Raw genomic sequence first — 14660 nt, forward strand, 5'->3', positions numbered from 1 at the left:
AAGTTAATTTTGTCATTAAGTAACTTTATAAAATAAAGTGACTTAACTATAGGAAGCTCCACATTTAAGTATCTCCCTAACGAAACCAAATAGAATCCTATAACTGGTTGGCATCCTCAAAATAAATGTCGTTAGCCTATACGGATGGAAAGATAGACCAACAAGGCGCCATAAGGCCTAGCACAGAGAAGGGGACATTACAAAGCATGTAATGCCCACATTCACAATCCCTTGAAAACTTGAGAGTAACTATAGCAAGATTTGCAGCACAAAACTATATATAAGACAAAATATATTAGATGAAGTCATTTCCGCTGCCCCAGAGCACTTGATCATATGGCAAAACTAATGCATTGAACAAACAGTGTTTATTCGAAATAAATGATGGGAAACAACTTCCATTGAACTAAACATGGAACAAACCACATTATATTTGACTGTAGCAAACTACTAATAGAAAATACCTCACGGTTCAAATAAGTTTCCAGTACTTCCATCAGCAATGGTCCATTATCACCATCATTACTAGACTCTCCATCAATCTTTGAGCCAAATTTCTCTCTGAGTTCAGACTTCCAGAACCCCTTGGGCTGAAAACACAAGAATGGTAAATCATGAGTTAGTAAATGATAATTGGATTCCACTGGAAGTATAAGATTAACCATGAATTTGAATAATACTTATTAATACTTACCAAATTACACTCAGGCAAATACACTTTCAATGTATGTCCTAATTGTGCCCATTCCAAATATTCACAAATTAGTGCAGTCAATAACTTACCTGCAAATCAACACAAAAACTAATCTTAAATGCAATGCACCGTAAAACTGTTCCTTCAAGTTTCAGATTGCAATTATATATATTCAAAAGAAATTTGGTGAACCATCAAGCATATCATGAGCAATTAATAATATCTGAGGGAAAAAGCAATGACATGAAATTATCTCAGATCATCTAAATCCAAATCAGTTGGGTGTTCTTCAATCAAAAGTTTCAGGCAAAACCTGCAAAGGCTAAAGGCTTTGTTCCCATTCAGTCTGCTCTACAAGATTAGATTCAAAAGCAACACCTCACATCTTATTTTAAAAGTAAAGGATCCCAAAAGGAACTTAACTACACTTGTGAGGATCTCAAGAAAGTAAACAATGAATCTCACTGCAAGGAAGAATACTAGCAACTAAAGGTAGAAAATGCTAAGTATATTTATTTATTACAATACATAAATTGAAAAGATTATGCAAATTATAATTGAACCTATAGGTAAGCATAACTCAATCTTAAAATCTAGCAGAAGTAAAAGACTGTCCAGTGATAATTGCATATGGTTTCTGTCTAAAACACAGGATCTATATTGAAAGAATTCTGCAAATCCCACTTATACATGGGAATAATAGATGGAAAGATTTATACTGAGTTTTGACCCAATGCTTCTCATTTTTAATCCTGTTTGTGGCATGTGCTTCTTATTTTGGACACAAATAATGAATGGAAAGATTTTAACTCGAATTTTACACAAACGCTTCTTATTTTATTTTCCATTTGTGTTACCTATTATTTTTGAGATAGCCCTGCAAGACATAAATTGGTTAAAACTGAATGAACGGAATAAATGGATTGAATATTGCATTAAGAATGAACTCTCAAATAGAGTTTACAGACATTATATATAGTGTAGTCTAAAAATACACTTAACTGAGAAAAATTTAAAAAGAAAGCCTAAATGACCATTAACTAGAAATAGCTAAATATAGCAACACTAAAATATTAAAAATATTGCAAAAATATTCTAATACCCTCTCTTAATGGTCAGTCTATCAACTACCCTGCAGAAGACAATACACATCTTGTGGTTACAACTTCTTTAGAACATTTCGTTGTTGCTAAGACCCTCCTGGATCTGCAGAATGTCAATGACCAAGCGTAGCCAGAAAAAAAGGTGGAACCCTTCTTTACAATGATTTGTTGGTGTGAGAGTAGAGTCTACTACAAAATCATCACAAAATCATCCAACCTAATGTTGAATAATGGAATTGTCCTTCCTTGGAAACAAAGATACACTGAGAAAAGCCACAAAACCCTCCAAACTATTGCAAGTGAGCATAATGCCCCCAAAAGGACTGCAAAATACTATGATTTGAAGAGTACAAAGCATCATTTTTTGGAGAAAAACAATAAAAACCCTAAAATAACATCTCATGCAAACTTCGTGTATCACAGGAACCAAAAACATTTTTTGATAGGTAAAATTGACCAAAACCAAACAGAAGCAAAGATACAGATTTAAGAATTTGGAACTCCATTTTTCAGGGAAAATGGAGAAACCAACTGAATTTTTTTAATGGAAAATTTTATGAAAACCGATAAGATAATTTTTGTGGAAAATTTATCAAAAACCTCCCAATAATATGAGCTGATTAGAACGCACATGAGGCAACCTCATTTGAATATGGAACAGTTGGATCCTTCTGAACCATTTCTGTGAGGACTGCATGACTGCCAATTGTTTCCTGCAATCTTTCTTCTTGTGACCAAATTTGTGACAATTATTGCACTCAACACTCTCTATCTTGAAGATATCAAAGGTTCGCCAAATCCCTTTGCTAAGAGAATTAAAAGGTACCTATGTTCTTGTTTGAGGCTGCACTAGAAAGGCCACCTATTCAAAAGAGGAGGAACTGCCATGACTTCCGAACCGTTGCTTCCATCTATTCTGTTGAAAATGCTTGTTGCAAAGTTCAAAGAATGTCAAGGCAACACTACAAGTGATATTCAGTGTTGGTATGAAGTGCTCATAAAATTGGGGCAGGAGTTTCAGTGCAATCACTACCATATCTTCTTCCTCCATCTTGCACCCAATAGCCACTAACTCATCACATAGATCATTAATTTTCAGCAAAAGAGACTGGAGAGTTTTTTTCTCATCTATCATGACAGAAAACAGCAAAAATTTTAAAAAGAAAGCAAGCTCTTATTTGGTGTCTCACAAAGATCCTTCAAGATGTTCCAGATTTCTTTAGTTGTTTTACCATAAGGCACCTGAGGAACCAATCATCTATAATTGAAAGTTTGATCAACATGACAACTTATTTCTTTCTAAACTTGAGTAGGGCAGACTTTGGTACCCGAAACAATCTTATCAAGACAACAATATTCAAATATCATCATCATGCGTTGCTTCGAAAAGTTGTAATTGCTGCCATTAAACTACTAACTGCCCTCCAACATAATGTTGCTCAATGACACAATCAGAGAAACTAAGGTCTCTGGTCAACCTGGTGAAGACATAAAAATTGAGGCAGATAAAACACAGTGGAAAAAATCTGAAACTTTATAAGCACACAGACTAGATGAACCTGTAGAATTTTTTTTGTTTTTTTGTTTTTTTTCAATTATCAAAAACCCTAATTTGAAAAAACTACAAGAAACCCAAAATGTAGAAATCTGATAATTTCGGATTAAGGTTCCATAAAAAATTTATTGGCCCCAAAATGTGTAGGAAAAGAAATAGTAGGGTGATTGGAAGTTGCCAAAGAAAGGTCAAAGTGTGGCTCGTAGTAAATCAAGCACCAAGTTGGACCCCCACGCTGGTAGACAAAGGACAAGAAATACTGCAAAAATCCGAAGTGCTGAAAATCTCACTGCCACTACTAGCCAAAACAAAATGATGACGTGGACCTGCAATAATCGCAAGATTGGAAGCAAAGTAGGAATGGGAAGAGAAAACTTTGGGAGTTGGGTGTGACCAAAAAAAATTCCAAAATTTGCAAGTTTGTCTTTTTTGAACAACTACCCGGCATTGTGGTTGATCCATCATTAGTGCAGTAAAAACCCTAGTCGATTTTTAAACAGACTGCAAAATAAAAATAAAAATTTCATACTTTCAATTATTTTTCCTATGAAACCATAGTAACAAGACTCACCGCAAATCGGGTGAGTCGTCCGAGTCAATGAGTCAAGTTACCTCAGCCGTGTCAAAATGACCCGTGACCCTGGCTCGGCAGGTCAACTCGCCTGACTCGGCTGGGTGACTCGGCTGATTTCTAATTTTTTTGCCTTTGTAGTTATGTAATTGATGTATGTTACGTATGTGATCAAATTACCTTCTATTTTATGATGTGTTATTGTATCTTTAATCTTTATTCAAGAATGGGTGAATGGAATTAATTTAAATCCAAAAAAATCTCTAAATTTCAAGGGTTTTATCACCTTGCCGAGTCACAGGCGAGTCTGAGCCGGGTCACGAGTCGAGTTACCCTTGCCGAGTCCGAGTCGGGTCGAAGTCTCGTTACTTTGTTTGAAACAAATTATAGAAAAAATAAGTTTCTACGAAATTCGCCCTGAAATCATAAATCATTAAAAATTGAATGAATGGAATAAATGGATTGATTACTACATTAACAATGAACTCTTAAATAGAGCTTATAGACGCTGACTATTACATAGTCTAAAAATAGACTAAAATTAGAAAAGAAAAAAAAAAGGTCTAAAGGACCATTAACTAGAACTAGCTATATATAGCGAGATACTAAATATATTCTAATAGAGACTTGCCACAAACCATGCAGAAATGACAATTTGCTTCATAGTATTAGACCTAGAGCAGTCTCACTTAGTATTATCCCGGTTGAAAACTAAAAGAACTCAAGGATTTCAACTAATTTTCAACCCTTCACAAAAGAAATATCACGGTAGAATTGTAATGTGTTATAACAATTACATTGATCACAGATTTGAATACTACCTAGACTATTCTCTGTCACAGCTACTTAGCAAGTTGCGTCAGCATTGATCCTTAATCATTTTGAGCATTGAACTTCCTACCATCCAATTGTACATATCGTGTCATTGTAACCAGTTTAAAATTATTAATATCTAATCAAAATCCTTTATAGTGTAGGATATTTCAGGATCTTAGCACCAACAATGATTAACCGTTGATCAAAATAATAACCCGTATGGTATTTTTAATTTCAAGTACAAGGAGATGTCCCTGAGAAATCTATTAACTCTTAACAAAAGTGGAGTTAGTAAGGCAGGAATTAAACTTCAAAGAAATTTATAAAAGAATAAAACAGCTAAGCTCGATTGTACCTACAAGTCAATTGAACAATACAAGCTCATAATCTCTTCAATGAACTGTAAGCCAAACAAATATGAACGCAATAAAATGACACTTAGTCAAAGTCAAGTGTCTGAGTTTATGCAAGCCAGTGTATTGCCACAATCCTTTATTTCCACAATACATGCAGTGCCACAATATTACGCATCGCCACTCACACAACAAGAATTGCCTAAAGATTTTATGGCATCATACAGAACCCTTGAGTTTAATATCAATGAAGCAGCATCTTAAGGGGCCAATACAGCTTAGTCACTCACTGATAGGTTCCCTCTTATAATTCAGCACAAGCATTTCCTGAACGAAGGATACAATCTCAACTTAGATCTACCAAACATCATACCTTTCTATTTGATTTCTCCCTGCAATGATTTTGCCAGTTAGACCTCACACATTGATAAGAGTTCTAAGGCCAAAAACACCACCTTAACATGTCCTCAAGCAAAATAGTCAAAACAAGGGCATCACAAATCTTGTCAAGGAAGCAATGCACTTGTCACCACCAATAGTGCTAGTGGGCCCACTCCTACAACAAAAGACAGATCAATAGAAAACAATAGTATGATATTGTTGTGTTGACATATATGTGGTCTATGCATTGTGATTGAATCTCACACCAAAGTCTCTGCTAGTTCACTCTTGCCCTCGCTTCCTCTATGGTCTATGAAGCCAACGTGCTGCTATTGGACCCTGTGTGAACTAATATTTGGCACACTTTGTGCACCTCTTGATCCACAAATATTTCCTCACAACCGATGATCTGTTAATAACAATCTCAAATACAAAAGCAAAACTGAATCCCAGGATATTCTCCCTGCTCTAATTCAATGCTAAAAATTAAGTAAAATAATTTGTTATAATTTCAAATTTAAAAAAATCAAATTTTTATTTTAATATTGAATTTAAAATACTTCTATATTAAAAAGGACTTCCAATCCAAACATAAGACAAAAAGAAAACTATAAACAACTGAACCATTTAATCCGATGTCTGTAGACTCAGACCCTGCCCTGACTCGTGAACCAGCTTGGACTCGGTCGTGACTCGGCAAAGCAACAAAACCTTGAAGTTTTTATTAAAGATTTACCCTTGCCTTCACCCTTTTGGTACCATATATTGAAACTGGCAGAGCTGACCCGGCTCGCCATACTGGACCCGACAGGGCTCACCCGACTCACGGAGAGTCTCGGAACTATGATATAATCACAATTAAAAGAATATACAATATGAATAATAATAAATATAGATAAAAAATAAAGCATGCAAAAAAAAGTCATTCACAGAAGAGGCTGTGTTGGAGGGAAAAAAATCATCTGCCGCAGAATATGCTGGGGAGCAATTCTCAGTGAAAAAGAGACATGACATAGAACAGTGAACAAAAAATCTGTCGGTTCACACTATTTCAGTTGTTGTCCTTGTTTTTTTGTGATTTTCAACCATCAATATTCATAAGAGATCTAGCATTTCAGGTAAGAATGCCTTCGGAATAAGTATGAGCAGAGGCAAACAGAAGTTGTAAATAGTTATACACAAAAAATAAGCGCTTCTAATCTTCATCTTCACATTCATTCAATACAGATTTGTAGTAGCAGTATCTCTTCAATTATAGGAGAACTAGTGCAACCTCTTATGATAACTCCTTCACTTAAACAAGTTTTTCTTATAGCTTGTTATTTACAATCTCGCATAACCAAGTACAATATTATAGATTTGCACAGATACTATTCTAATTATCAAACTATAACAAACCTAACGATGCAAACCATATGACTAATAATAAGTTGATAAGTAGGATATATATTCCACAGCAGGTCAAATTATGACATTGCTATCAGGATTGAACTGTGTGGTGTTTTTAATCAAACTTATTTACAATGAATGCTACATGTTCCATTCATTCTCATGAGAGATGGGTTCTTGTGAGCAGAAACTCATGAAACATGTGTCAATGAGTTTGATTCAAAAAAAAAACAACAGAGTTAAATGCCAATGGTAATATCATAATAATAAGTTGTTACTCAACAACTAATTATACTAATTTCTAACCCATATACCTACATAGTTCTCAAGCAAAAGGTAAGCCCATTGCTATTTAAAGTAGTTGGTTGAAGGGTAAGAATCAACTCAAAACTATTTTAAAAACATGATCTTTAATCACTGTCACCGAAGTAGAATTAGGAAAGAGGATATTCCCACGACAGCATTTAGGACTCGCAATCCATTATTTGCTTCTTGTAATGCCATTTGGTCTTATTAATACTCCTTCATTTCATAGTTTAATGAATTTGATCTTTATGCCATTTTTTAAGTAGTTTGTAACAATGCTCTTTGATGATATATTAATATATAAGAAACATAGGAAGCCCATTTGCAACATGTTGCTTAGGCATTACAAATTCGCCAACAATATCTATTTAATGCTAAACTTTCTAAGTGTTTGTTTTTGTACTCAAAGAGATGGAGTACTTGGGTCACACTGACATTATATCTCATTGAGTAAAAGTTGATCTGAACAACATCAAAGCTATGATCCAGTGGTGAATTCCTGAAACCATTAAGAACTTGAAGGATCTGCTAAGACTCGTTGCAGACCAAAGAAGGTTTGTAAATAATTGTATCCACACAGTATCACCCCTCAACACTTTTGAAAAAGGATGGCCATTTTCTAAAATATTAAAAACATACATGGTTTCCTAGGACTCACTGCATACAGTAAAAGATTTGTAAAAAACTATGGCTTCACAGCTTCACCCCTCGCAACATTTCTTAGAAAGATGCTCTCCAATGGAATGAGGCAGATAATATAGAACTTGGAAGACTGAAGGGGACTATATTTATCACTATAGCTACTCTAAATTTCACTGAAAATTGTGGAGTGTAATTCTCCAAGAAATGGAATAAGAGTAGATCTCATGTAAGAAGGTAAGTCCATTGATTTTGAAGGTGGTCAGTTGAAGGATGAGAATCAACTCAAACAAAAAAACTAAAAAGGCTAGCTATCCTTCTGCAATCAATTATCAAACAATGGTAGCCACATCTAGTGGGCAGACACTTCAAAGTAAAAACAGATAATAATAGTCTGAATTAAAGTAGCATTATCCTCTAAAGAAAAACAAAAGTGATTAAATAAGACATTGAGGTCTGACTTTGAGATCATCTTTATGAAAAAGGAAAATGAATGCAGAGCTTGATGCACTATCTAGAAAGGACAAAAAAGATAAAGCATTATAATGAGCCATTTCAATAATTCATGTAGATTGGATTGAAGAAGTGAAGTTAGAGTAATGGCAAGATGTTGCTACATGGAATATCATTCTGAAACATTTGCAGAACAACACAAGAAGCTCAAATAAGCCTTGATTGAGGGGGCAACACAACCTTGAGCTACCTCCTACGACAAAAAATACATCCAATTTTGCATATCTCTTGTTTAAAGAAGGTTGTCAGTCAATAAAAGTCTACACAAACATTGATACAAGAGCTAGATGAAGAGGTAAAAAATCATCTTTGATCCTAAGATAATTTTCTAGACACGTGGAAATATTTACCTCTTGAAGATACCACATTCGTAGACAAGATTTTGTGTAGAAGCATCCACTAACGATCAACATGAACAAATTTACTTGTGTACGGGACAAGGGGCAGAACACTAAGCCCTTAACCCATTGATTGTATCAGAAACTACTAGTGCTCACATAACCCTTAATTGAGTCATTTGAGTCCTAAGTATAATTTTAGTTTGCTAAGGCAACCTTGTTAAGATTAGTGTACTGGTAATACCCAATGATGCCTACATATAGGAGGTAGTGAGTAGTAGTAAATCATCAGACTGTAAACTCATTGTTATTGAAGACTTTTTGGCAGTTTGCCACCATATATAGGAGGGGCAGTAAGTAGCATTTAATCATCAGATTGTAAATTCTAGTCTTAGTGAAGACTAGAAGTAGTTTGCCCCCTTGAAGTGGTTATTGTTAAGTTTTTACAGTATATTTCCTATTATTATTCTTCCACTGTGCAATGAGTTTCATTACACATAACATATGTTCCCTCCAATTTTGGAATCTTCAGGACATTTGAGCAGAGATTACAAATTTAATTTGGCCACTGCATTGTAGATTAAAGAAAACAAGAAGCTACATTACCCTTCATGGTACTAGCGAAATGCTTATCGCAATGTTGATTAGTTCCATTTTGCAACCAAGGTAAGAAATCTTCAAAGGTGTGCTGTCATAGAACATGATCACAGGACCACAATGCGCTAGACCTCCCAGTAAGTAGAAAAGCAAATTTTAGAAAAGATATCAGTATTTGAGTAGAGATTACAAGATTAATTTGGCCACCCCATTGTTGATTAAAGAGAACAAGAAGTTACATTATCCTTCATAGAACTAATGCTTATCACAATCTTGATTAATTTCATTTTGCAGCCAAGGTAACAAATTTTGGCTTCAAAGTTGTGTGGTCATAGGACATGATCACAGGTACACAATGTGCTAGACCTCCCAGTCAGTAGAAAAAAAGATTGTAGAAAAGAAATCAGACGTGGGAACCAAATTAGCAGAATCAAAATTTAGAAAACCTTTTGTAAACATTTAGAAGCTAAATGTTATTGGAGTTTGTAGCTGCGATAGAGATCTTTATCTCTGGGTGTCATTACCATTATGGTTACCTTCAGCTGAAAAGGACACTTATGTTTAAATTGTAATATAAATATAAAGAAGTGTCATTCGACATGTGTCGAGGCATGGAAATACGAAGAGTTGTATTTGAAAAATAAAGAATTATGTCTGGGAAATTGAAGAGACCTTCGTTTGCACTATGAGACTCTCTCTTGTTGTTACAAATATCACATCAAACAAAGGACATTGTACACTTGAATTTCATTATCAATAAAATGATATATTTTCGTGTGTCACTGGGTTTTTCCCTTCATTTTCAAAGGGTTTTCCCAGGATATTTCTGTGCATCTCTTGTATCTATCTTGGCTATTCTTTTTTGTTGTTTATCACTGTTTTCTGTGTTAAATCCTAAAGCGTAAGCATTTTCCCATTTCGAAAAAAGAATATCGTAATTACTTCCAACCCTTTCTACAGAAAATGTTAATTCGACTTCTGTTTCATGTCTCAAGTTGATTTATGCTGATGTTCTTGATCACCAAAAGGTAGCAAAGTAATGAAGAAGCATCCACGGGTTTTCTTAAGAGCCCTAAAGAAGCAAGCCCATTCTGTAATTAATCATGATCCTGCACTTTTTGGTGTTGGTGTTTACCAGGCCCTCTTTAGATAAAAGATTGCTCTGTGACTTTCTTAGAAAATTGAAATGTAGAAGCGTTCCCCAATCAATCTAAACTTACCGACCTTTTAATACATTTACTGCAAAAAGTTTCCACAGCAAGTTAAGAGAGCTGTGATTATCTAATTGAATAAATTACCAAAATTGCCATATAATTTTGAAGGGCCAAGATTATTCACTGTAATTACCTTGCAGGTGATTAGGACATGGGGAAGGTGTTCCCATGGTACACTAAACTCTGTTGATACACAAATTCCTAACGGGGGAAAATATCCCAGCCACGCCATTTATCACTCATCAAAAAAAAATTGGAAAGCAGAAACAACTCAGCAAAACTTAGGGGGAAAAAAGAGCAAGACTCCTGAATATCCCACATGTATGTGGGACCACTGAGCAGCAAAGAATGCAGAGGAAATCAGCAAATGGAAGAGTATAACTATAAGGGAACACTATTCAATTTACAGCTAAGGTTTTAGATTTAAACATCCATGTGAGTATACAAATTGGTGTCCCAAATAGCAGCATAACTAAATCTGGAAATAGCGTCCTCATCTCTGTACCTGCATCCACTTATCCTATTGGTGACACCAACATTATTGACAACATAATCCCCCAGCCCATAAGAATTAATGTAGCATGCTAATAGAATTAATTAAAAGTTATGATGGCCCCCATTCTGATATAAATTTCATAATAAATAATTTTAAAAATAGTAGTGTTTAATTAAATAAATAATAATCACAGAGATAAAGATAAATTTATTAATGTCCAACAAGAGACCGCAAACAGATCTAAGGGACTGAAAATATTACAAGAAGGCTGCAACCAGTAACATGAGCCCCACACAGTGTCTGTGGAAAGAGCAAACAGGAAAACAAAAAGCAAAGAGACACAGCAAGGAAAGCAAAAGTACTTCTCATAGGCAAGAAGTAATCCAAAACTGAAGCATACAGTCCGGAGAGACTGTGTAATCAGCATGTGTTGTCTCGATGTACCATTGGAGGTAATGCTGCCAAGTGTACCTGCTGCAAGTTCTCATGGATCTGGTGTGGCTCAAAGAGTTAGAAGTAAGGTCGAGTGACCTCTTCATCCCCGAGCAAGGGACCCCAGCATGAACAAGGAGATGATGAGCTGGTCTAAAGTCTGTCTCAGCAAGAACTGAAGCTCAAGAGTGTGATCATGGAGCCACACGGCTTCTTGAAGATGCGCAAAACATTGTTGATAGTGTACCTAAAGAAAGATGAAACATTGTTGATAGTGTACCTAAAGAAAGATGAAAGGCTCCTACACCCTATAAACAAGCAGTAAAATCTCCCACTAATCTCATCACAAATGAGGCAATGAAGAATGAAATTAATCTCTGACTCCACCTCCCCAAGAGAGCAAAGGCGGTAAATCTTGTCCCCATGTCTATCTAATGATCGGTCTGAATACGAAGTCAATAAGAGCCCACCCTGTAAGATCCCAAAGAGATTCAAAGGGCATGAATCCAGCAGCCAACGGCAAGTAAGGTACCAAGGGCGAACAATAATTCCGTCCTGAATATTCATGTAGTGCTTAGCATAAAAGGCCATCCTTGGTCAAAGTCCTCCAGAAGATTACTCTAAATCGTGATAATGTATTGTATGTAGTTGTCCGTCCTCGTGTGCTCATTCAGCTCCTTCTAAAAAGGAAGGAGGTGGGCAGGGGCATCTAGGGAGAACTAAAGAGGTGGAACTGAAGAGGGGGAAGGCGATCATCACAATCCCAATCAAACCAAGAAGCGCAACAGCCTAGGTGAATCAACATCTATCCCTACCAATAGGATCAAACCTCGCCACCACCTCAAAAGAACAATAGGCAAGGTCAAAATATTTGTAGTGGCCCTCAAAAGATTCAGCCAAGCCCCGAAGCTGATGGATAAACCAAACCAAATCAAAGATGGCCCCTAGTTTGTAAGGATAAGCACCAAAGTCAACCATGATGATATTGTGGGGGATGTATTCATGACATTTGATGTTGCATTGAAGCGGTAGGTTCTAAACTGTCTCAACTGCACAACCCAATCGAACTCCAGGCAAGAGGGGCCCCAAATGATAGAGTTGTAGAGGACTATCAGTCTAACCAAGTAGTCCAAGAGGGATATCTTGATCGTGGTATCCTGAAAGTGATGTCCGAAGCACTGTCTCTCAAACATAGCAAGGGAGCCAAGTCCCTTATTGACTCGAGGTTGCGTGACCGGTCTCAAGCTAAAACGAGGTCCAGAGAACTTAATCCCCAAGTAACTATAGGAGGAGGTGATCTCAAACTCACCGCCTTGAAAATAGATGTGGAGACGTGAGGTCTTCAAGTAGTTCAAGACCATCACTTGAGTCTTACCTATGTTCACAACTAAGTTCCTCAAATCACAAGAGGCCAAACCATCAAGAATCCACCTAAGCCACTTTGGGGACAAAGCCAAAAGAACCACACTGTCGGCGAAAAGCACAGTGGATATCAAAACCTAGTGTAAGTAGCATCCATCACCAAGAAGTGAGAAGCCCTGGAGGAAAGTCTCAAGCTCATCAATGTAAATGCCAACGAGAGTGAGGGAGAGAAGGCACCCATGCTTCACCCCAATGGTGCTTTGAATAGGATCCAAGAATCTCTGTGGAGTCCTAAATCTGCTCACTCTCATAAAGCCTCTCAATAGCATACAATTGTCTTTGAGATCTCAATGTCCCTAAGTCTCTAAAAGAGAGTCGTCTGAGGAACAAAATCGAAAGCTTTGCAAAAGTCAACAAAGCAATAATAGACTTTCATAGAGCAACGTCGAGCCTCCTTGATGATAGTCTGCAAGGTTAGAATATAGTCCATGGTCTGAAAAATTGTACAAAAACCAGCTTGCCCCCTAGCCCAATAGTGTTGATGATAAATAATATTAAAAATAAATAAATAATACAATGCAATGTTATTAAACATAAGTACAAGATAAATGGAATATGATTATAATATAATAGATAAAAAATAATGAATAATAATATCAGAATAGTTAATAATCAGCAATAAGAAATGGGCCTCATCTTGAAGATAGGAAAAGAACATCTCAGCCATTCTCGCATAAAAAAAACACCAAATACAATCAATCACTACATTAATAGAATACAGAATTGATATTGATTTCTATGGAGAACCATAATATTGAGGCTATTGAGGCTATTTAAAAATCACAAGGATGTTTATGACATGTAAGATTATAACAATGTGAGATGTAAACCACCGAAGATTACATAGCCAATATACCATGCCTTGTCCATATACAACGATGGGTTATCGACTACATATTCCCGTACAATGCAACATTCTCATCACAAGTAATCAGAGGTGCGATACCAACAAAGGCTTCCTCACTCCACATAGTAAATAAAGGAAATTATAATAGTTATCATGGTTAATCAAAGGGATATGCTTTCAGTCTTCCATATCAATGAAACATTCGTGCCGACCATGGGAATGTAATACAGTATGCAGTTGCATCAAAATCCTATTTTAGAAGTTAAATACGTATTTAAACCCAGCACTATCAATCGGTATGATTAATATAGAGGTCAATGGTATTATGATTAATAACTATTACAAATATTATACAAGCAACTGATTGTGGATGGTTGCAATTTAGAGCTGTGATTAGTTAAGGAAAGGAGGCATTGATGAATAGCCATAAGGCATTGCTGTTAAGAGGTGACTTATCACTGTATTTCATACAATATAAGAAGCTATCTTCAAATGGGGAAGAGATATTTTTATATAATAGGAGATAATATAAATGGAATTGAAAGTTATGGAATACTGTAATTCGAACTCCTCAAAGAAAATGAATCCCTTACACTGCTGAGAAAACCTTTGTGTAACAGCATATAAGGTTGTAAGGTATATATATGCTATTAAGGACAAGGAGCAATCAAATGGTTTTATAAGCATGTATATACATAAAGTAAAATAGATATAATATATATAACTGTGTGTGTGTGTGTGTGTGTGTGTGTGTGTGTGCAATTATAATAATCATACATACATATATATTATATGTGAATTCATTAATGTTAGGAGATCATATATATGTGTCTGTATGTTATATTTCATAAATGAACACACAAGATATATGTGTGTGTGTATGTGCGCGCACGCGCGTGCATACATACATATATGTACACACACACACACACATAGAGAGGGAGAGAGAGAGTGGGGAAAGATGTATTAGCCTATACTAATATATCTGGTATGC

General features: G+C 35.8%; 1 protein-coding gene across 1 annotated transcript in view; it reads right to left on the reverse strand.

Moving 5' to 3' along the window:
* LOC149578368 (protein TONNEAU 1a-like) overlaps positions 1-14660 on the reverse strand; it is a 56134-nt gene that overhangs the window by 19764 nt on the left and 21710 nt on the right. The window contains exons 3-4 of the mRNA XM_089828552.1: positions 695-783; positions 465-590 (exon numbers count right to left, since the gene is read on the reverse strand). Coding sequence (XP_089684678.1) covers positions 465-590; positions 695-783 — 215 coding nt within the window. The remainder of the gene's footprint in view (positions 1-464; positions 591-694; positions 784-14660) is intronic.

The sequence above is a fragment of the Cupressus sempervirens genome, chromosome 1, assembly GCF_028749045.1.
Source record: "Cupressus sempervirens isolate cs-2001-9-10 chromosome 1, ASM2874904v1, whole genome shotgun sequence".
Taxonomy (NCBI): Eukaryota; Viridiplantae; Streptophyta; class Pinopsida; order Cupressales; family Cupressaceae; genus Cupressus; species Cupressus sempervirens.